Source organism: Bos mutus, chromosome 25 (assembly GCF_027580195.1).
Source record: "Bos mutus isolate GX-2022 chromosome 25, NWIPB_WYAK_1.1, whole genome shotgun sequence".
NCBI classification, from domain to species: domain Eukaryota; kingdom Metazoa; phylum Chordata; class Mammalia; order Artiodactyla; family Bovidae; genus Bos; species Bos mutus.
The window spans coordinates 5,966,960-5,987,318 of NC_091641.1; the positions used below are offsets into that span (position 1 = coordinate 5,966,960).

At 54.0% G+C, this 20,359-nt stretch overlaps 1 protein-coding gene across 16 annotated transcripts in view; it reads right to left on the reverse strand.

Annotated features, from left to right (window-relative positions):
• Positions 1-20,359, reverse strand: part of SUN1 (Sad1 and UNC84 domain containing 1) — a 46,808-nt gene that overhangs the window by 9,655 nt on the left and 16,794 nt on the right. For 7 of the 16 annotated variants that reach the window (XM_070363161.1, XM_070363153.1, XM_070363154.1 and 4 more), the window contains 15 exons: positions 19,843-19,992; positions 18,191-18,375; positions 15,256-15,282; positions 14,974-15,150; positions 8,972-9,154; positions 8,440-8,523; positions 8,106-8,252; positions 6,922-7,020; positions 6,315-6,408; positions 5,395-5,453; positions 5,098-5,243; positions 4,176-4,352; positions 3,370-3,456; positions 2,293-2,336; positions 512-647 (listed from right to left, as the gene is read on the reverse strand). In XM_070363161.1, coding sequence (XP_070219262.1) covers positions 512-647; positions 2,293-2,336; positions 3,370-3,456; positions 4,176-4,352; positions 5,098-5,243; positions 5,395-5,453; positions 6,315-6,408; positions 6,922-7,020; positions 8,106-8,252; positions 8,440-8,523; positions 8,972-9,154; positions 14,974-15,150; positions 15,256-15,282; positions 18,191-18,375; positions 19,843-19,919 — 1,722 coding nt within the window. In that variant the 5' untranslated portion in view covers positions 19,920-19,992. The remainder of the gene's footprint in view (positions 1-511; positions 648-2,292; positions 2,337-3,369; positions 3,457-4,175; positions 4,353-5,097; positions 5,244-5,394; positions 5,454-6,314; positions 6,409-6,921; positions 7,021-8,105; positions 8,253-8,439; positions 8,524-8,971; positions 9,155-14,973; positions 15,151-15,255; positions 15,283-18,190; positions 18,376-19,842; positions 19,993-20,359) is intronic. The other 9 variants (XM_070363157.1, XM_070363158.1, XM_070363162.1 and 6 more) reach the window with 9 other exon arrangements.

Here is a 20,359-nt window from a genome sequence, read left to right on the forward strand (position 1 = left end):
CCGCCGTGTGCTCTGCAACAGTACACCGTTACAGTTGTTCACGTATTTATCGGTGTTCATCAGCCTCGGGGCTCCTGGCACCACAGACCGACCTGTCCCCTGCCCGCCCGCCCAGCTCAGCAGAGCCTGCGCCTCTGCAGCATCTGCTCTCACCGCCCGCAGCTCTGCGCGTGGGGCTTCTGCTTCTGTGCGAGCATGGGCGGCCCCAACGCAATGTCCTGACGCACGGATGTGAGGCACGAGCGTCTGCTCTGGGGACAGACAGACAAACTGCCCCCTCCACACAGGCGCGGCCTTGGAGGGAAGACAGGCCTGGCAACCCACACTTCGTGTCACTGGAGTGGAGGGAACTCGAGGGGAGCTGAGTTTTTTAATTATTTCATTTAACATGTTCAGAAAACTTCAAACATAGTAAAATAAAATTTTTAAAGAAAGTTGAAATTAAAAAGACTTAAGGCACCAACTCAGTGTCTCTATTTTCCACAACAAACATAAAAGCTGAGGCACTTGCCTTCTCACGGATGGCCTCAGCCTTCTCACAGCCGGCCTGCCCACGCTGCCAGCTGGACAAGTCCGCTTTCAGGTGCCCCAGCTCCTGCTCCAGACGCCCAACCAGGGCAGGCAGGCGCTGCTCCTCGCCAGCCCCACTGCAGGGGAAGGACGGCAGACAGAACCGTCAGGGAGAGGCCCCGTCACAGGGAGGGAGGCTGCCAACACCCCCTGCCCCCAGCACACGGCAGGTTCAAGTCAAGGGCCCAGGGACTGTTCCCACCTCAGCGTCGGCGCACACGCACGCACACACACACCAGACATACACACACCCCACACACACACCCCCCACACACACAATCACACACCACACACACACACACACCCCACACACCCCACACAATCACACCACACACACACACACACACCCCACACACACACAATCACACCACACACACCCCAAACACACACCACACACACACCCCCCCCACATACACACACTCCACACACATACACACACACCACACACATACACACACCACACACAAACACCCCCCCCACACACCCCACACACACAATCACACCCCACACACCACACACACACCACACAAATACACACACCCCACACACACAATCACACCACACACACACACACACCACACACACTGCCCGGGCAGGGGCCGGACCCACTGTCAGCAGTGGTTATGCCTCCACTGGGGGCTGGGCACCTCCTACACACCATTTAATATGTAAAACCTACCCCTATCTCCTTAAAATTCTGAAAGACTTCATAAACTCATAAATGAGGCTATGTTTATTGGTAATCATCATAAAGTCAAGAATGAATTTTTCATGCTACTAGGAGAGAAAACTTAAACTAAAAGTATGGTTTCGGGGTTTTAACAATCCTATTTTAATGCAGCCATTTTATGTTAGGAAACGGTAGTGTTCCATTTATCTTGTTTATAGGCAGGTCCCACTGCACGGAGAATCTCACAAGAGTGCCCTCGGGGGTGAACACTGCAGGGTCTGCACGGTCTGTCAGAGGGGCTTTGACACATAAAGGCCCTGAAGGAGAGTTAAAAGGTCTGCCACTCACACCGTCCTGAGGCCTAAAATCACGACACAGGACCCACAGACACACTGGGGCCAGAGACAGGAAGACTGGAGGTCAGAGCTCCCCACCTGTTCGCTTCCAAGTGAGTTACTGGAGTAACAGAAGGGTAGCAGCAGCGGGGAGAGCCAGGGTGACAAAACCAAGTGTGTGAAAAAGACAGGCAGCTGTGAGGCTCGCAGGCAAGGGAAGCCCCGCACGGCTGAGGGCGTAAACGTGCACGGGAGAGGCAGCAGGGCGTGAGGACCAAACGCGGTGCCCTCGGAACTGCCGAAAGCCCAGGGCTCAGAGGAGGCCCAGCCGCGCCGCAGCCACAGTGGCTCGGAAGGCAGGTCTCCTCAAGGGGCTGCCGAGCAGGGCCCAGGGCTGTACTGAGGTGCCCCGGGGTGAGCAGAGGCCCCGGCAGGAGGCCCACCACCCCCACGGCCGCTCCTTACCCTGCCTGGGGTGGCCCTCCAAGGCGCGTCCAGGGACGGAGGCTCCCCAGAGCACACAGGGCCCCGCGTCTTTGGTGCTGCGCGGAGGTGGATGGCAACAAGCCTCCCCCAGCCTCCTCCATCCTCAGGTGCCCTGAGAACCTCCCAGGAAGACAGCGGCTGCAGCTGACACAGCCCCCGTGCTGAGACGGTGTGGCCCACGGGACACCGAGGAGCCCAAAGGCGGGAGAGGAATTACGTTAAACGTCCTACCTGGCTGTTCTTAGCTTGGCCTGCTCTAGCTCCTTCTGGATGGCCTAAAACGATCGAGAAACTGTTTAAATACACAAGTTATGCGCCAACTTTCCAGGAAGTCACATACATGACTACATACATGTAAATAGGAACAGACACACATTTATCTGGGATTCTCCCCCTTAATTTAAAGCCCATCCCTGGCTGCTGGCAGGCAGGTGAGGGATGTTTACTTTACTTTTCACAGCAGACTTTAAAAGACACACACTGTCCATTCAGAGGGGCACACAGTTCACCTGGGAGCGGCTTGACAGATTTTCAAACTAAGCAGCTCCCGTAACCAGTACCCAGGCCATGAAGCCAGACTCCGCCAGCCCCAGCGAGTGCCTTAAATGTGGCAGGGCGCGGAGAAGCAGGTGGCAGATTCACACACGAAGCCGTGCCTCATTAACACGGTTTGTTCACAGCCATTCACAGGTCATAACTGGACCGAGGCCCGCTCCATGGCAGCAGCAACACACGCGTGGGACAGCCACGGGCTCTCCTGCGGGGGCCACGGAAACTTCCAACTGATGAACAAAGTAAACCGCCTGCCTCGGACACTGTCTGCGGTGAGCCCCACCCCGAGAGCTATGGTCTCCCCTGAAGCAGCGGGCCACCCCTCTTTCAGCCACCCCCAGGCCTCCCCTCTCTGCCTCCTCGACACCTGAAGAGACCGGACTTCCCCTGGAAAATCCCTCTGCACAGGGTCAGGGTGCTGCTCCTCTCCCTGTCCACACACACCACCCTGCAGAGAGGGGGGACGGCGAGGAGAGCCTGCCCAGCCCACAACTGGCTCAGACCCTTCCCCTCAAAAGACAGCTGGGAGCCCGTGAGCTGGACACACGTGGGAGTCACTAGAGCAAGACCGCAAGCACCCAGGGCTCAGGGCGCAGGCAGAAATACTGCTGTTTAGCCTCAGAGAGGACGGCAGCAGACGCCCTAAGGCAGCACCTCCAAGAGAGGCTGGGGACGTGAACACAGCGACGACGGGTGACTTCTGTCAAGGAAACCGCGCTGCTGGGGCTAAAAGTGAAAGATCAAGTGCATGAATACCTCAGATCTTTCTGTCAGTTCTCCAAGTACATCTTCCAGGCTGGAGATGCGCAATTCATGCTCTTGGTGAAGCGTCACATAGTCAGTCTTGAAAGGGAAAATGAATGAAAAATGGCAGAGAAAATTAAGCAGCAAATAAGCCCAAACCTGTCAGCCAGGCCCTGCCGTTCCTCCACAGCACAGCCCGCCACAGCGCCCCGCAGGGAGGACGTCCTCTCAGCCCGCCACAGCGCCCCGCAGGGAGGACGTCCTCTCTGGGTCTAAGTTCAGACATCTGAAACCTGCCCTACGGTGGTTTTGAGGAAAACGGACTGACAATTATTTCTTTGAGAACCAAACAGATAAGACATGAAACATATATATATATAAAAGCTCATGGTTCCATAAGGACTAGTAGCTGCTCTTAACTATCTCATGATCTTGAGATATTTTAAGTAACAGCTTTGAGCAAATTTTCAGTTCAGTGATAGTAAAGTTTCGTGCAATTGTGTTCAATCCACTCATGAAATAAAATGCAGGCCAGGGACAGCCATGTGTCCAGCTGCAGCCTGCGCCCCATCCTGGGCGACACCCACAGGCCTCTCTGCCTGCCCCACCCTGTCCTCAGATGGGGCTTCTCCTCGGGAGTGGCAGGAGCACCACAGCACCGGCCACGGCAGGCCAAGGACCCACTGCCCTCCCTGCAGCGCCCCACCGCAGGGTCCACCTTCTCCCTGTGCCTGAGAACCCCCTGGTGTCACTGTGGAGCCCAGGAGCCCACCAGCACCAGCCCCCTTGAGACGCTGCCCCCGCCCCACACTCCTCACCGGGGGTGACCCCCCTTCACTGCTGCTGTCCGCCCGGTCCACCCGAGCCTGTAGCTTCTGGAGCAAAGCCACCAGCTGTCCCAGCTTCTCATCGTGTCTGTGACACTGTCCCGACAATGTGGCCACCTGCCTCTCCACCTCACTCATCCGATGCCAGTGGAAGGCTTCATTGCCAACCTGGAGAGTAAGAGGTTCCAAAGGAGACAAAAAGACAGGACAAGTCCAGACAGCAAGCAGAGCGCTACAGGAAAACGCCAACTACAACTCACACAGCCCGAAGGAAAAGACAGAAAAACGTTCCTCTTTAGTGAGTTCCTTTACATGGCAGCCTATGGGTGGTTTTTATTTTCTGCTTTATGCTTTCTACATTTTCCAAAGTAATGAAAACTTTTTAAGTGAAAATGAACTAAATGATGAGATGAATTGAAATACACAACTCCAATGAACGTCACAGGCACTGCATTTTCACAAGCGAAGGTTCTGTCCACGCACCTTCCTAACTACACAGAGGAGCCCGTGCTCCCCTGTGTCTGTATCACACTTGGGTAATTCTCAAAGTATTTCAAACTCTCCACCAGCAAAAACATCATATGATTCATTAAAGGCTTAGACGATGGTTAACATTTGTTAACAGTGAAGTATTTTCAGTTAAGGTCTGTACGCTGTTTTTTCAAACGTAATGCTGTCGTACATGTCAAGTACCATAAGGTGAACACGGCTTTCACGTGCACCAGGAAACCAGAAAATCCGCGTGATACTGGAGCTAACACATTACTTGAGGTGTGCCTGTATGCATTACTTGAACTGTTTCGGGAACAGGGAAGGAGCCCAGCTGAACTGCCCTGTCGTTTACAAGGAAAGCAGAACTCGCTTGGGAGGACAGACTGGCACTGCCAGGGAAGCGGGTCTCCTGACTGATTACCTGCAGAGGCTGGTTGGGGTGGGAGGCAGCAGGTGTGAGCGTGGTCCCGTGGTCATCCACTCTCTGCACTCTGTGGCTGTGGGTCCAGTTTAACAGAGGCAGGAGTGAAAAGATGTCACCCTGGCCCCACAACAAAACACCTGCAGCTGAAAGCAGAGAAAAAGCACCCGTACACACCTGTGCACACGCTGGTCTTCAAATGGCAGACATTTAAATGCTCTGTTTTTTCACTGATTCACATACATGTGCACGTGTACATACTAGTCATGTAAGATAACAAAGTTAAATTGTACTTACCTAGTAAAAGTAACAGTGGAATGAGCAAGATTAAAAACTTGCAAATATTTCGAAGGCACCTAGGAATGAAAAGATATAACTTGGGAAAAGCGAAAAGCAGGGCTCACCATACTGTCTGCCCTCGCTAGGTAATTTTATACAAAACATACCCCCTGCTCTCATTTTGGAGAAGGCGATGGCACCCCACTCCAGTACTCTTGCCTGGAAAATCCCATGGATGGAGGAGCCTGGTAGGCTGCAGTCCATGGGGTCGCCAGAGTCGCACACGACTGAGCGACTTCACTTTCACTTTTCACTTTCACGCATTGGAGAAGGAAATGGCAACCCACTCCAGTGTTCTTGCCTGGAGAATCCCAGGGATGGGGAAGCCTGGTGGGCTGCTGTCTATGGGGTCGCACAGAGTCAGACACGACTGAAGTGACTTAGCAGCAGCAGCTCTCATTTTAAATGGGAAGTGCACAGGCCAAGAAGTGCAGCCAGCTTTGTGCACAAGGTCAGTAGGTGCTACAAGAGAGCCTGCCCACGTGGGGCTGTCCTCAGGGCCCACGGGAACAAGCCAACAGGTCATTAACTGCCAACACGCTGGGCTGGGTGCACAGGAGGGCACTCAGGGGCCGTGGGCACTGGCCCACGGGGGCACCCTGGTGCCAGGGTGAGTGCACCAGAGAGGGAGCCAGGGGCCCGGGCCTAGCCCTGAGCACCCTCCCAGTCGTGTGCTCCAGGACGCGCTGCTCAACCTCCGCACACTGGTCTCCTTGACAACACCTGCCTTTCCCCTTGCACAGGAGTGGCTTGAGCAATCATTTAAGAATATGAAAGCACTTTACAAAATATAAAATGGTTAAGTCAAATGAGATCATGAAATCAGCACAAAATCAGCTCTTTAAAACACCCAGCTGACATGGCATCGGCTTCCTTACCTTGTAAGAAGAAACACATTCAACCAAGAGATCAAAGTCACAAACTGGTACCATCCAATCCCGAGCCACCAGAACACTTCAGACGCTGCCTTCCCTAGAAGAGAAAACACCAAAGGTCCTGTGGAGAGTTTTTACGAAGAGCAAATTCCTAAAGGACCAGTTTTGTGAAGATAGGCCAGAACCACGGGAAATGTGTTAACAGACACTCGAAAGTCTATCAAGATGAAGTCAGGGATGAAGTATATAGGATGATGCTTAGTCACCACAGCAGGAATACCCATAACTCAAACAGGAACATAAATAAGCCACAAAGCAACACGTTGTACACAAGACACAAAAGGGAACACGAAGTCCATGCGCTCGCAAGTACAGCAGAAGCAAGCAGCTGGACTCACACAGAACCCCGAACTCCGAGAAACAAAGAATGCCCATGCAGCTAAAATCACAGGACTGGGAGCATTTCTAACAGAGGGCAGAACACGCTACATGAAGGACAAAAGCACGGAAAGCGAAAACGAAATGTTTACTTGGTGAGGTAAACAGTTTATTGCAGGTGCTTAGCCGCCAAAAGCCCAGAAGCGCTAACACCGAAGGCCAAAGTAAGCACCTGGGGCGGCCGTGGCCAAGCAGAGCACCGACAGCAGCGTCCGGGACACACGCCATCCTGTGGCTCCGGCCCTGTGCAGCGCCTGCCCCGAGAGCTGACCTGTGCCGGAGAGGACGAGGCAGGAGAGGCGCCTTCAGACACCAGCCCTGGTCCCGGGGCAGCAGCGGACAGCGCCCGTCTGCACCACACCCGCACCCGCACGTCGGAGCCCACAGCCTCCCCTCAGAACAGCCACTGGCTGGTTAGGCCCAAGCAGGACGCTGATACTGACTCATGAGGCCCCTGCCCCGGGTCGCGACAGTTTTCCCTCCTGCCCACGGACACGCAGGACACAAAACGCAGAGGCTTCTCATCAGCCTGCGGGGCTGGCTGGCAGCTGCCCCGCACACGTGTGCAGTGGCTGCGGGCAGAACGTGTACCAGAAAGGCACTGCAGTCACGTAAAGGAAGTAAACGCCACGCGTGCCAGCAGCTAATAGGCTCTGGGTGAGACAATGGCTACTCAGACACCGGAATGAAAATCTTCCCACACTGGTGAAGAATATCTTGGAATCAAACCAGCAGCCCCACTGGGTGACAGAACAAAACACAACAAACTTTATGCCCAACGTCACACCGTATCTAAGGCAGGAAGCTGCTTGCGAAATCAACTGTTCCCGTTTTTTAAGGTTAACCGTGGAAGTTAAACACTCACACAGCATGTGTGTGTTGACTCCCGAAAATGTTAAGTGATTCCAACTCAGCTGATGTGTAAAGACACATGGTGTTAGAGGCTTATCTTTCTTTTTTAATCTATAGCTTTATGTTTATTAATTAACAATGAGAGACAAAAATTTTTGAAGTTCAGCTTTTTAAAAAGACTAGCGCCCCTCTGCCAAGAGGCTGGCAGGCACGAGCTGGAAGCACGGCCGTCTCTGCTGCGTGGGCCGCACAGGCTCCGGCCCGGCCCCGAGTCCCGGGTGACAGCGCGCACCCAGGGCCCGGCCTCTTCTCAGCCGCTCAGTTCACCTGGAATGTGCTCCTCTCCACACGCTTCATTTACACTAGATACACTTGCAGAGAAGCTTTTCAAGAATGATAGTCTCCATATTTTAAACCAAAGTTACCACTCTCCCGTCAGTTTCACTGAGCCCTTGCATTTCAAGCACAAAGAAACAGTAAACAAGGAGCACCCGTGACACTAACTCACGACAGAGACGTCAGAGCTACAAGGCAAAAGCGCCAGACAACCTGCGCGGGACAGGGCGAGCCCCAGGGTCCCTGCCAGCCCTCCTGGCCTCGAGCGGGTGCTGACGTGCGTTTCCAGGTGCTTCCTCCCCTTACACTCGTCGCCTGCAGGGGTGGGACAAGCAGTTAATCGGACAGATGGACATACACACCCTGTCGATCTCAATGGTGCGCAGCAACGGCCATTTGAAACGAGCAGGAAACTCAATTCACGCAAAGTCCCAGCCAGTGCCGCCGGTGCTGCCGGCTCCCGGCCTGAGGGCCGCGGGCCCCCACGGCCTGCCATACTTACACAGCGACGCCCCGTTTGCACGGAGGTGGCCATCCTCAGCCAGGTGCACGCTCGCGTCCATCCTCCCACAGTGACTGGAATGAGCTGCAACACAGGCGAGAGGGGCTGAGCCGGACGGGCTCTGCAGGGCGCCGAGGGGCTGAGCCCGACGCGGCGCTGCAGGGCACCGAGGGGCGGGGGGCCGCCTGCCCGGACATGCCCGCCAGCACACACGGTGGGCCTGCTTCGGTCACTCTTGAAACATCATTCTAAATGCTATTCAAGTAATTTTTTTACTTTAAAAAGGTCATAAGAATAAAAAAATGAGCGTATTAACTTTTTATTTACTGTTTAAATGCTGATCGACATCCAGGAAACACCCAGAACTGCAGAGACAGAGAGGTGCAGAGCAAGGCTGAAAGCAACAGAGAGAGAGAAAGGCCGCACAGGTCAAGGAGAGGGCGTGAGGGAAGCGTCGCGTGGGGAGGAGTGTTTTTTCCACCTTGAAAGTGCTCGATTTGGTGGAAAAAGGAGGAAAAAATTATTTAAATACCTTTTGATTCATGGCTTTCTGACTCATAGCTTTTTGATTCACAACTTTTCAATTTGTAATTTTCTGATGCATAATTGAGCTTCATTAAAACCACTTGGAAAAGTTGCACCAAGGAGGCACAGGACGCCGAGGTGCGCACGGCCAACGACCAGATGCCATCCCCGCAGCCGGCGGCGCGGCCTGCTGAGAGACCGTGAGCAGTCACTCTTCTGGCAAGGCAGGGCGACACGCTTCAGCTAAGGAGGGACCCACCTTTTTTTTGGCCATGCCATGCAGCTTGTGGGATCTTGGTTCCCCAACCAGGAACTCTCAACCTGGGCAGTGAAGACTCACGGTCTTAACCACTGGACAGCCAGGGCATTCCCTGGAACCCGCTTTTAAGTGGGGCCCTGCTCGGCAGAGCCGCAAACCAGCCGTCCCCGAGGGCACTGGCAGCACCACGAGTGTCTGTCCGGCTGCGGTGAACACGGGCTCTGAGAACACCGCCGCCTTCAGGAGCCAGCAAAGGGCGTCTGCCCCGCCCTCTGGCCCAGCAAGCCCACTGCACTAGCAGCCGCAAGAAGCCCCTCGGAGAGGAGCAGCCCCTCACAGGCGCTCCGACAGCTCATGCAGCAGGGGACGAGACCCTGCCGCGGACACTGAGGCTCCGTGAACCACGGGCGCCTGGTGGAGGGCGCCTGCCCGGCTGTGGCTTCCTTTCCACAGCACCTAGCACGTCAGGACAGACACTGCAGCCTCCGGAACCTACATCATGCAGGACGGCGTCTACAAGTCACAGTGGCTAGAAATTTCTATCACTAAAAAAGTTTCTTCACTGAGTGGCGCCTGAAGAATGAGGCTCGTTCCTGCTCCGTGACAACCACAGGGCGGCCTGGAGATGGGCCTGCCGGGAGCAGGGAGAGGCAGCCCCATCCATGCACCCCCACTCAGCTCTGCGAGGCCAGGGCGCACGCATGGAGCCACGGGGACTGGAGGGATCTGAGCGCGAGTGATTTAGGAGAAATAAGGTCAGAGCTTCAATCCTCTCCCCACATGGCCTGAGTAAAGCAGTAGGCTACTTGTGAAATGGAGGTATGAACCAAAAAAAAAAAAAAAACAAACCTGGGACCAGAAACCCCCGTCAGGTCAGCTTTGTGCTCCTCCACTCACATGCCTCTGTGTTTGACACCACAGTGTAAACTTTATACAGAGATTGGTAAAAATAGAAAAAAAATCAATGAGCAGGTTAATCCATGGCCTGTTTCACTGATTATCAAAAATACCAAAATCCATTTTTCATTCATCAATTGGCAACATTTAAAAGAACAAAAATAAAAGACTCCTACTTAGCGAGAGAACATGAATGGGGCCCTCAGCTGGCCACGCGGGAGAGCGGTCCTGGGCAGTCTGCTGGGAGGTCAGTGGGAACGGTCTATGTAAACTGACGCTATACACAACCTGTCTTCAGCGGCGATAAGGGTGATTCAGAAGCTGCCAGCTGCAACAGTTTTTAAGTATATTTAACTGCTGACTTTGTTTCTGCAGAGGACAGGCTCAGTCAGAGCTGCTCCTTCTCAAAGCCGGCCAGCAGCATCTCAGCTGCTCTGCAGAGGCCGAGCCAGGCCATCCACTTCAACCTCAGCTGCTCAGGGCCACAGCCCTCCGATCCTGAAGTCACCTGCCCCTCTCCCAGAAGCATAGCCATTCTGTCCTTCCTTCTCTAAAGACTAGGCCTGGTTCAAGAAACAAAGTTCTGCTCAAAGCAATTGAGACAACCGATAAATTTTCAAAGGAATGACTTTCCATCCATTCATCCATCCTTCTTTCCTAGGTTTACACCTGCTACTGGAGAACAGACGCATCGCCTTAGGCAAGAGAAAGAACACAGAAGCCTCTGTTTTCAGTTTTCAGTTCCCTGAGTCCTCCTGTGGGGTCAGCCCGGGGGCCAGGCAGGCCTGAGGGGCCAGCGGGCACACAGGAGCAAGTCCTGGCAGAGCCGATCTCCACATCTCCAACACCACAGGCTTCTCGCGCAGACACCGATCCTCAGGGCAGAACTGAATCTGCTCATGTGCGCGAGTCTTAGCATCCTGCTCTGTTGAACACTGTTCAATGTCCAAGGAAAGCATGTGCAAGGCTTTTAAGGCCTTTTTGATGGAGCCCAGAAAATCATAGTTTTTCTACAATGCACTCAACCTAAATCAGGTTTCAGACTCAGAAACTGCACGGCTCAGGCGAGACGCACGGCGTGTAACACAGCTATGCTGCTTCGGGCCTGCCTACCCTGAAGGCTTGTGCACGAACTCACACACACCCAAAGAAAACACAGTTTGTAGAAGTGTACAAACAGCAAAGCCTGAATGTCCACCTCCATGCCAACTAAACAAATTCCGATACAACCATAAATGCAACATTAGGCATCAAAAGAATCTAAGTTCATGGCAGCTACCGTTTAAAATGGAACAGCCTCTAAAACCACCTACTGGAAGCAAAGACAAAACCACTCCATGTCTCCGCAGGAACATGAAAGCGAAATTTAGGCAGTTACACACGCTGAAATGATACTCCAAAATGGTAGACAGTTATGTTCATGTTATGTGACTTTCTTGCTTTTTCCATGATCCAGCGGATGTTGGCAATTTGATCTCTGGTTCCTCTGCCTTTTCTAAAACCAGCTTGAACATCAGGAAGTTCATGGTTCACATATTGCTGAAGCCTGGCTTGGAGAATTTTGAGCATTACTTTACTAGCGTGTGAGATGACTGCAATTGTGGGGTAGTTTGAGCATTCTTTGGCATTGCCTTTCTTTGGGATTGGAATGAAAACTGACCTTTTCCAGTCCTGTGGCCACCGCTGAGTTTTCCAAATTTGCTGGCATATTGAGTGCAACACTTTCACAGCATCATCTTTCAGGATTTGAAATAGCTCAACTGGAATTCCATCACCTCCACTAGCTTTGTTTGTAGTGATGCTTTCTAAGGCCCATTTGACTTCACATTCCAGGATGTCTGGCTCTAGGTCAGTGATCACACCATCGTGATTATCTGGGTCATGAAGATCTTTTCTGTACAGTTCTTCTGTGTATTCTTGCCATCTCTTCTTAATATCTTCTGTTTCTGTTAGGTCCATACCATTTCTGTCCTTTATCGACCCCATCTTTGCATGAAATATTCCCTTGGTATCTCTAATTTTCTTGAAGAGATCTCTAGTCTTTCCCATTCTGTTGTTTTCCTCTATTTCTTTGCATTGATTGCTGAGGAAGGCTTTCTTATCTCTCCTTACTATTCTTTGGAACTCTGCATTCAGATGCTTATATCTTTCCTTTTCTCCTTTGCTTTTCGCTTCTCTTCTTTTCACAGCTATTTGTAAGGCCTCCCCAGACAGCCATTTTGCTTTTTTGCATTTCTTTTCCATGGGGATGGTCTTGAACCCTGTCTCCTGTACAATGTCACGAACCTCATTCCATAGCTCATCAGGCACTCTATCTATCAGATCTAGGCCCTTAAATCTATTTCTCATTTCCACTGTATAATCATAAGGGATTTGTGAAGAAGCCTGAGCGCCGAAGAATTGATGCTTTTGAACTGTGGTGTTGAAGAAGACTCTTGAGAGTCCCTTGGACTGCAAGGAGATCCAACTAGTCCATTCTGAAGGAGATCAGCCCTGGGATTTCTTTGGAAGGAATGATGCTAAAGCTGAAACTCCAGTACTTTGGCCACCTCATGCGAAGAGTTGACACATTGGAAAAGACTCTGATGCTGGAGGGACTGGGGGCAAGAGGAGAAGGGGACAACAGAGGATGAGATGGCTGGATGCCATCACTGACTCAATTGGACGTGAGTCTGAGTGAACTCCGGGAGCTGGTGATGGACAGGGAGGCCTGGCATGCTGCATTCATGGGGTCACAAAGAGTCGGACACGACTGAGTGACTGATCTGATCTGATCTATGTGACTTTCACCTCCTTAAAACAGCAGGAGATTCAGGGTGAGGGTGAAGGTCCCTCCAGAAGGGATACCAGGCAGGGACCGAGGAGGAACAGGGAGGGGACTGAACTTATCTTCGCTACTTAAAGATTTCCCAATAAGAATGTAAGAAAAAAAAAGAAACTCTTGGGGTGGGGTTAACTTATGATTATTACGCATATTTTGAGTAAATATGCTCATATAACAGATTCCACACAGTGTGACCTAAACCACACAACAGAGGGAAGGGCCTCCGGGTACAAGTTACAAGTTATGCTAGTTTTCTTCCTTGCACACCTCTCAAGTTTTCAAAAGTTCTTTGATACATGTTTCACTCAAATAATTAGGAACAAATTTTTTTCAAAGGTAGTAAGTTGGCACTGGCTCTACAGAGCACTGTATGATCTAAAACAAGGAGCACAGTAAGAACAGAAGCCCCAAGTATCCGTAACTGGTTTTCTCCCCAAAATACTCAAGACCAACTTAAGCAGGAAGTGGGGTGAGTATCCAGAAGCTCCCTCTGAAGACCCCACCTGTGGCGCAGGGGGCTCAGGCCACCATCCCCAGCTGTCAGGACAAGTGGCTGGCTGCCAGCGACAGAGACGCAGCCAAGGGCGAGCGTCAGACACGACCACAGACAGGCGATGCCGAGGGCAGCGTGTGGGGTGACTTTCACCCTAAGGAGGGCGGTGCACTCCACACAGCAACGGTGACCTTCAAATGCAGCCTCAATGCCCGACATGCAGCACATCAAGTGTGAGGCCCGGGCCCCAGCCCGAAGGGACTCCCAAAGGACCAGTGGCTCGGGGGCCAGGCCCAGGCTCTGTCACTCGCCGGCAGGTGTCTGAAGCTGGGTGAACCTGTTTCCTGGTCTGTACGACGGGGGTGATGGTGCTAACATCGACCACGACAAGGGGCACAGCTGTCCCGGGGGGCTGCTCTGAGGGCTGGGGAGGTCACGGTGCAGAGCCCTGGGCAGTGTGAGAGCGCGGGACGCGGGTCTCTGAGGCACCCACACATGACCCCGGGACCAATTCCCTGCCCTTCCCCTCACAGCGTCCCCACTGTTTGGCAGCCCTGACGAGGGCAGGAACACAGCAAATGGCAAAACAGAGCGCCCAGCCACAGGATAAGGTGCGGAAATGGAACTGAGAGTCAGCCTCGGGCCTTTCTCCTTCATGGCGAGACCAGCACAGGGGCGCCGCCTGCCCCCCAGCACTGTCCCCTCCCAACCCTGTCCGCCTGCACAGCGTGTCCCCCAGCCCTGCCAAGCAGACCAGCACTCAGATCACACAGACACTGGACCAAGGGGTTGGGAACACGGCAACGCATGTTTCAAGTCAAGGGCTCCCAGCCTCCCACACCTGAAGGCGAAGAGCAATCACAGCGGCTGTGAAGCTGCTGCAGGGGCCCCTCGACCAGGCGGCTCCCAGAGGAGCCTCTGTAGCTGTGTTCTCCGTGGGGACCTGGAAGACGCCGACTCTCTCTGGCCAGGTACTGATCAGAATCGATAAAGCAGGCACACGGGGGCCCAAGGGCCTCCCTTTGCCAGTCAGCAGTGGCCCCGTAAGACCCTCTGCTGTACCTGCTGCCCTCCCAAAAAGGCTGGTGTGCCATGTGCCACCTAGCACTCCCGTGCTCTAGTGGGCTGTCCCCGTGGTCAGGACGGTGACCCACAGAGACCAGAGACGGCCTGCGGCCCGCCGCCTCCTGAGGCACCTGGAGCCTGTGGCCCTTAGGAAGGAAGAGTGCGTCTGCACGGATCGCACAGCCCTGCAGGTCCACTCGGAACAGGGTTTCTCCTGCTTACGCTGAAGTTCAAACGGACCGACTCTCAAACACTCCTAGGTACGAGACCCACCACATCAAACGCAGGCTGGGAGAGGAGGAGGAGGAACAGAGCTCATTGGTGCATCTCTTAAAGGATAACTTTGAGCTCCAGTCTATGGTAAAACAGTGCAGACCATGAGGCCTTAAGACAAGGCTGATAAGAAGAAAATGAAATAGCTAGTATTTGGACGTGAACTCTTCCCCTCACTTTTAAAAGAGCAAGACTTACGTTTCTGATGCCTGTCCCTGGAGTAGATCCTAGAGACCGGGCCATGGGCTGCAGAGCAGGCGGTGAGCGCGCCCTTGCGCTCCGCGAGGAGGCTGCACTCGCTGCACGTGTAGCCGTTGCTCCCGGCCGCCTCTGCGGCCACCTCGCCGTTTCCCTGAATGGCGGCTTTATTCCCACCTGGAGTTTGCAAAAGAGATGGAACCTGCTTGTTACAATCTGAAGACACCTAACTAAAACCTCCACCCTGAGAAATGTGGGGAAGAAAAAGAGGAAAATAATTACCTTTAAGATCTCCGTCATCGTCAAGACCTAAAAAACACATTTTTTTGCTGTTGAGCTAAAATGATCAAAACAGGACAAGATGCACACAAGCAAAAGTAAAGGTTACAATGGTTCATAAATGAGCATCATGGCCTGGTCAAGACTGACTTCCTACAAGCCTACAATTAACGGAGCTTCCTGAGGTACCTGCAGACGTCTGCTTTCCATTCCAGGAGAAAGTGCACCTCTGGGGAAAATGCCTACACACACTCTGTCTCACACGCTTACACACCCCTCCCTCATCTTACACACACTCACCCCCCATCTCACACACACTGACACACGCCCTCACACACATTTCACACACACCTCCATCTCTCACACACTCACACATACCACCCTCCCATCTCACACACATGCAAACACACCCCTCCCTCCTCTCACACACAATCACACACCCATCTCATATGCTCACACACCCTCCATGTTACACTCACACACACCCCATCTCACACAGTCACACACCCCTCATCTCACATGCTCAAAACACCCATCTCACAGTCACACACCCCCGTCTCAGACACATACCCCTGTCTCACATGCTCACACACCGTCTCACAGTCACAGCCCCCGTCTCATAATCACATATTCCTGTCTCACAGTCACATATCCCCGTCTCACAGTCACATCCCCTCGTCTCACATGCTCACACCCCCCGTCTCACAGTCACATATCCCTGTCTCATGCTCACACACACCCCCCGTCTCACAGTCACGCCCCCCGTCTCACATGCTCACACACACACCCATCTCAGTCACACATCCTCATCTCACATGCTCACACCCCCGTCTCACATGCTCACACACCCCCGTCTCACAGTCACACCCGTCTCACATGCTTACACCCCCCATCTCACAGTCACACACCCCCGTCTCAGTTACACTACCCCGTCTCACATGCTCACACCCCCGTCTCACAGTCACAAACCCCGTCTCACAGTCACACCCCCCGTCTCACAGTCACACACCCCGTCTCAGTTACACTACCCGTCTCACCCCTCACCCCCAGTCACAGTCACAAACCCGTCTCACAGTCACACCCCCGGTCTCACAGTCACACACCCCCGTCTCACAGTCACACCCCCTCGTCTCAAAGTTACACTACCCCGCCTCACATGCTTACAGCCCCCATCTCACAGTCACATATCCCCGTCTCATGCTCACACACACCCCCGTCTCACAGTTACACTCCCCCGTCTCACATGCTCACATCCCCGTCTCAGTCACAAACCCCGTCTCACACGCTCACACGCCCCGTCTCACAGTCACAACCCCCGTCTCACAGTCACACACCCCCGTCTCACAGTCACACCCCCTCGTCTCACATGCTCACACACACACCCATCTCAGTCACACATCCTCATCTCACATGCTCACACCCCCGTCTCACATGCTCACACACCCCCGTCTCACAGTCACACCCGTCTCACATGCTTACACCCCCCATCTCACAGTCACACACCCCCGTCTCACAGTTACACTACCCCGTCTCACATGCTCACACCCCCGTCTCACAGTCACAAACCCCATCTCACAGTCACACGCCCCGTCTCACAGTCACACACCCCCGTCTCACAGTCACACCCCCTCGTCTCACATGCTTACAGCCCCCATCTCACAGTCACATATCCCTGTCTCATGCTCACACACACCCCCGTCTCACAGTTACACTCCCCCGTCTCACATGCTCACATCCCCGTCTCAGTCACAAACCCCGTCTCACACGCTCACACGCCCCCGTCTCACAGTCACACCCCCCGTCTCACAGTCACACCCCCCGTCTCACAGTCACGCCCCCCCCATCTCACATGCTCACACCCCTCGTCTCACAGCCACAACCCCCGTCTCACATGCTCACACACACCCGTCTCACAGTCACACCCCCTGTCTCAGTCACACACCCCCCATCTCACAGTCACGTATCCCCGTCTCATGCTCACACACACCCGTCTCACAGTCACACACCCTCGTCTCACAGTTACACCCCGCCGTCTCACATGCTCACACCCCGTCTCACAGTCATGCCCCCCCCGTCTCACAGTCACACCCCTGTCTCACAGTCATGCCCCCCCGTCTCACATGCTCACATCCCCCGTCTCACATGCTCACACACACCCCCCATCTCACAGTCACACATCCCCATCTCACATGCTCACACCCTCGTCTCACATGTTCACACACTGACGTCTCACAGTCACACGCCCCTGTCTCACGGTCACGCCCCCCCCACATGCTCACACCCCCCCCACCCCCGTCTCACATGCTCACACGCCCCTGTGAGTGGAGGAGCAGGCACTCGCCTCTCTGCTGCCCAAGTGCTACTCCGCTGGTGAGCAAAACAAAACCAACATGCGCGCGAGGCCTCCCCAGACCAGCACAGGCTATTTTTAGAGCCGATCTGATCTCCATATCTCCTCAAAGGGGCAGCCTGAACGTCAAGGAGACACTGCAGCTCTCGGCCCCCCAAAGCCAGGGGCCCTGCGGCCGTCGCATCCTCTGCAGTGAGGACGGGGCGCGCTGCTACCACTCAGGGGATCAGGTCACAGCTACATCGTCTCTGGAGTCGGTCTGTCTTCACCAGGTGCTTTCCGAGGAGTCAGAAACTGCGGCCCAGAACCTGAAACCACGCTGCTGAGTTTACCAGTGACTGCGTGTCAACACCGCACAGAAGTCCCGCATCAGATGGTCATGAGCCTGGCCCGAGCCCTCCATGCCACCTTCTGCAGCAGGACACGCGCTTGGCCAAGGGAGCTGGTTTCCTGGCATTTCCAATCTGATTCAGAGGAAGGCCTCAAATGTTCCCTGGGCTGCCCCCACCAGGAAGGGGCAAAGCGACAAACTGGCCACAACACCCCTTCTTCTCAGGACAACTGGAGACATCACCAGAGACAACTCACCCCAGAAGTGGTCCACTTTGGTCTGCTCACGGATCAGAGACTCATCCAGCACAGGAGGCCGCAGACAGGCCGAGGCCTGCACGGTGCCCGAGCCGCCATGGCTGACAGCCGAGGACAGGACCTTCCTTGAGCTGTGGTGGATGCTAAATGCCGACCTGTGTGCGCTGCTGCGCTGTTTGGTTAGTCTAAGAAAGAAACAGTGAGGAACAAGTCTACAAACTCTGTCTGGCAAATACAAATGATTGCGTTTTACCAACACAAAATCTTTGCCTGACAATGAAGTGTTGTTAAAGTAACATTCTCTTACATCCTTCCTGCTATATAGTAAGACACCTATTAATCTACAATAGGAACTAAGCTGGGCTCCGATAACTCCTTTGCAAATTGTAAGCACAGGTAGTTTTCAGATTACTTAGGAGCCCATGACCCCTGATAGCTCAGTTGGTAAAGAATCTTCCTGCAATGCAGGAGACCCCAGTTTGATTCTTGGGTCTGGAAGATCCCCTGGAGGAGGGAAAGGCTACCCACTCCAGTATTCTTGGGCTTCCCTTGTGGTTTTGCTGGTAAAGAATCCGTCTGTATGTAATGTGGGAGACCTGGGTTCGATCCCAGGGTTGGGAAGATCCCCTGGAGAAGGGAAGGCTACCCATTCCAGTGTTCTGGCCTGGAGCATTCCATGAACTCTATAGTCCATGGGCTCTCAAAGAGTCGGACACCACTGGGCGACTTTTACTTCGTGACCCAAAAGGGGTTCAAACTTAAAAAACAAGTCACGGCACCACAGGCACATCCTGCAGTTTCTCAGTCACAGTAAAGATGGAGTCGCGTCCAGCGCACCGAGGAGAGGCTGTCACCACATCCTTTCTGCACTGGACTCACTGCGACGATGGACAGGAAGCCCATGAAGACAAGCTCCTTCCCCTGCACTCCAGGGACGGAGCAGAGACAGGAAGGCCCCCCGAACACACACCCCAGGAAACCTGGTCCTGGAGTCCCGGGCACAGAGCAGCAGATTGTCAGAACCAGGGTGCCCACAGGCACACCAGTGTGAGCCCCGCGTGGCCGCAGGGGGCAGAGTGTGCGAGTGTGTCCTGTGGACGGGGAGGCAGTGCCACAGACGCCCATGCCCAGCCCTGCTGTCAGCCCAGAGGCCCGTCCTCTCTCAGTCAGCAGTCCCACCCCTCGCTCTAACACGAACAACGCCACAGCAGAGCTGCTGCTTTCCTTCATCTCTAAACGGCACAGGGATCGCACACTCCTTGTGCACAAGTAAGCGACAAGCGTCTGGAGCGATCAGAAATCAAGTCAACAAGGTAAAGATCCAAACTCAGGCTTGTGCCTGTCGGTCCACACAGTTTACAGACAGGCTGAAAGCACTGACGACACAGATGCCGCAGGGCCGCGTGACGGGCGGCAGGCCTCCCTCCCCACTGGGAGCCCGCACGCGGACGAGGGGGAACACTGCCCGCAAGCAGGGGTGTCCTCGCCGTCTAGACCAACGCCAGACAACCCACACAGCCCAGCCCTGGTGTCAGCCTGGTCCCCAGCAGAGCTGCAGCCACGTGAGCACCTGTGTGCACGCGCAGTGGTAAACCGCCAGCAGCGAGGGTCTGCAGGCCAGAGCGCGGAGCGCCGGTCCCCATCTCACTCACCTGGCCGCGCCGTCCCCAGCGGGGCCGTCCCCCGCCGCGCGGGCTGTGGTGACCAGGCGCAGGCTGCGGCGGGACATTCTCGGAGAATCAAATACAGGATCCAACTTGTGTTCAGTCTCGAAATCCAGAGCATCAGAAGAATAACTTGAACTAGAAGGAAAAGACCTCGTCAGAGATAAACACCGATTACAGCCCCACTTTGAAAACAAACTAGCAGAACGTGCAAGCTGGTGTGAATTTTTAAAAACAGCCATTAGGACGTGAAGCTTTTCCTACAAAGCAAAAGCAAGCTGGGACCAACTCGGCCCACAGCTGACACGCCCTCCACGGGCTCTGACCGCAGCCCCTGCCTGGGGTTCAGGTCTAGGGCCGGTTCGCGAAGTGCGAGAGATGCGCTGGTCATTGCACCTCACCATGGCCACGAAGTCAACCCTGTCAGAAGACTACAACCTTTACTGTTAACAGCAGACCCTGCCTGATAATGCAGATATTGAGACAGGGAGCCCAGGAAGCTGCT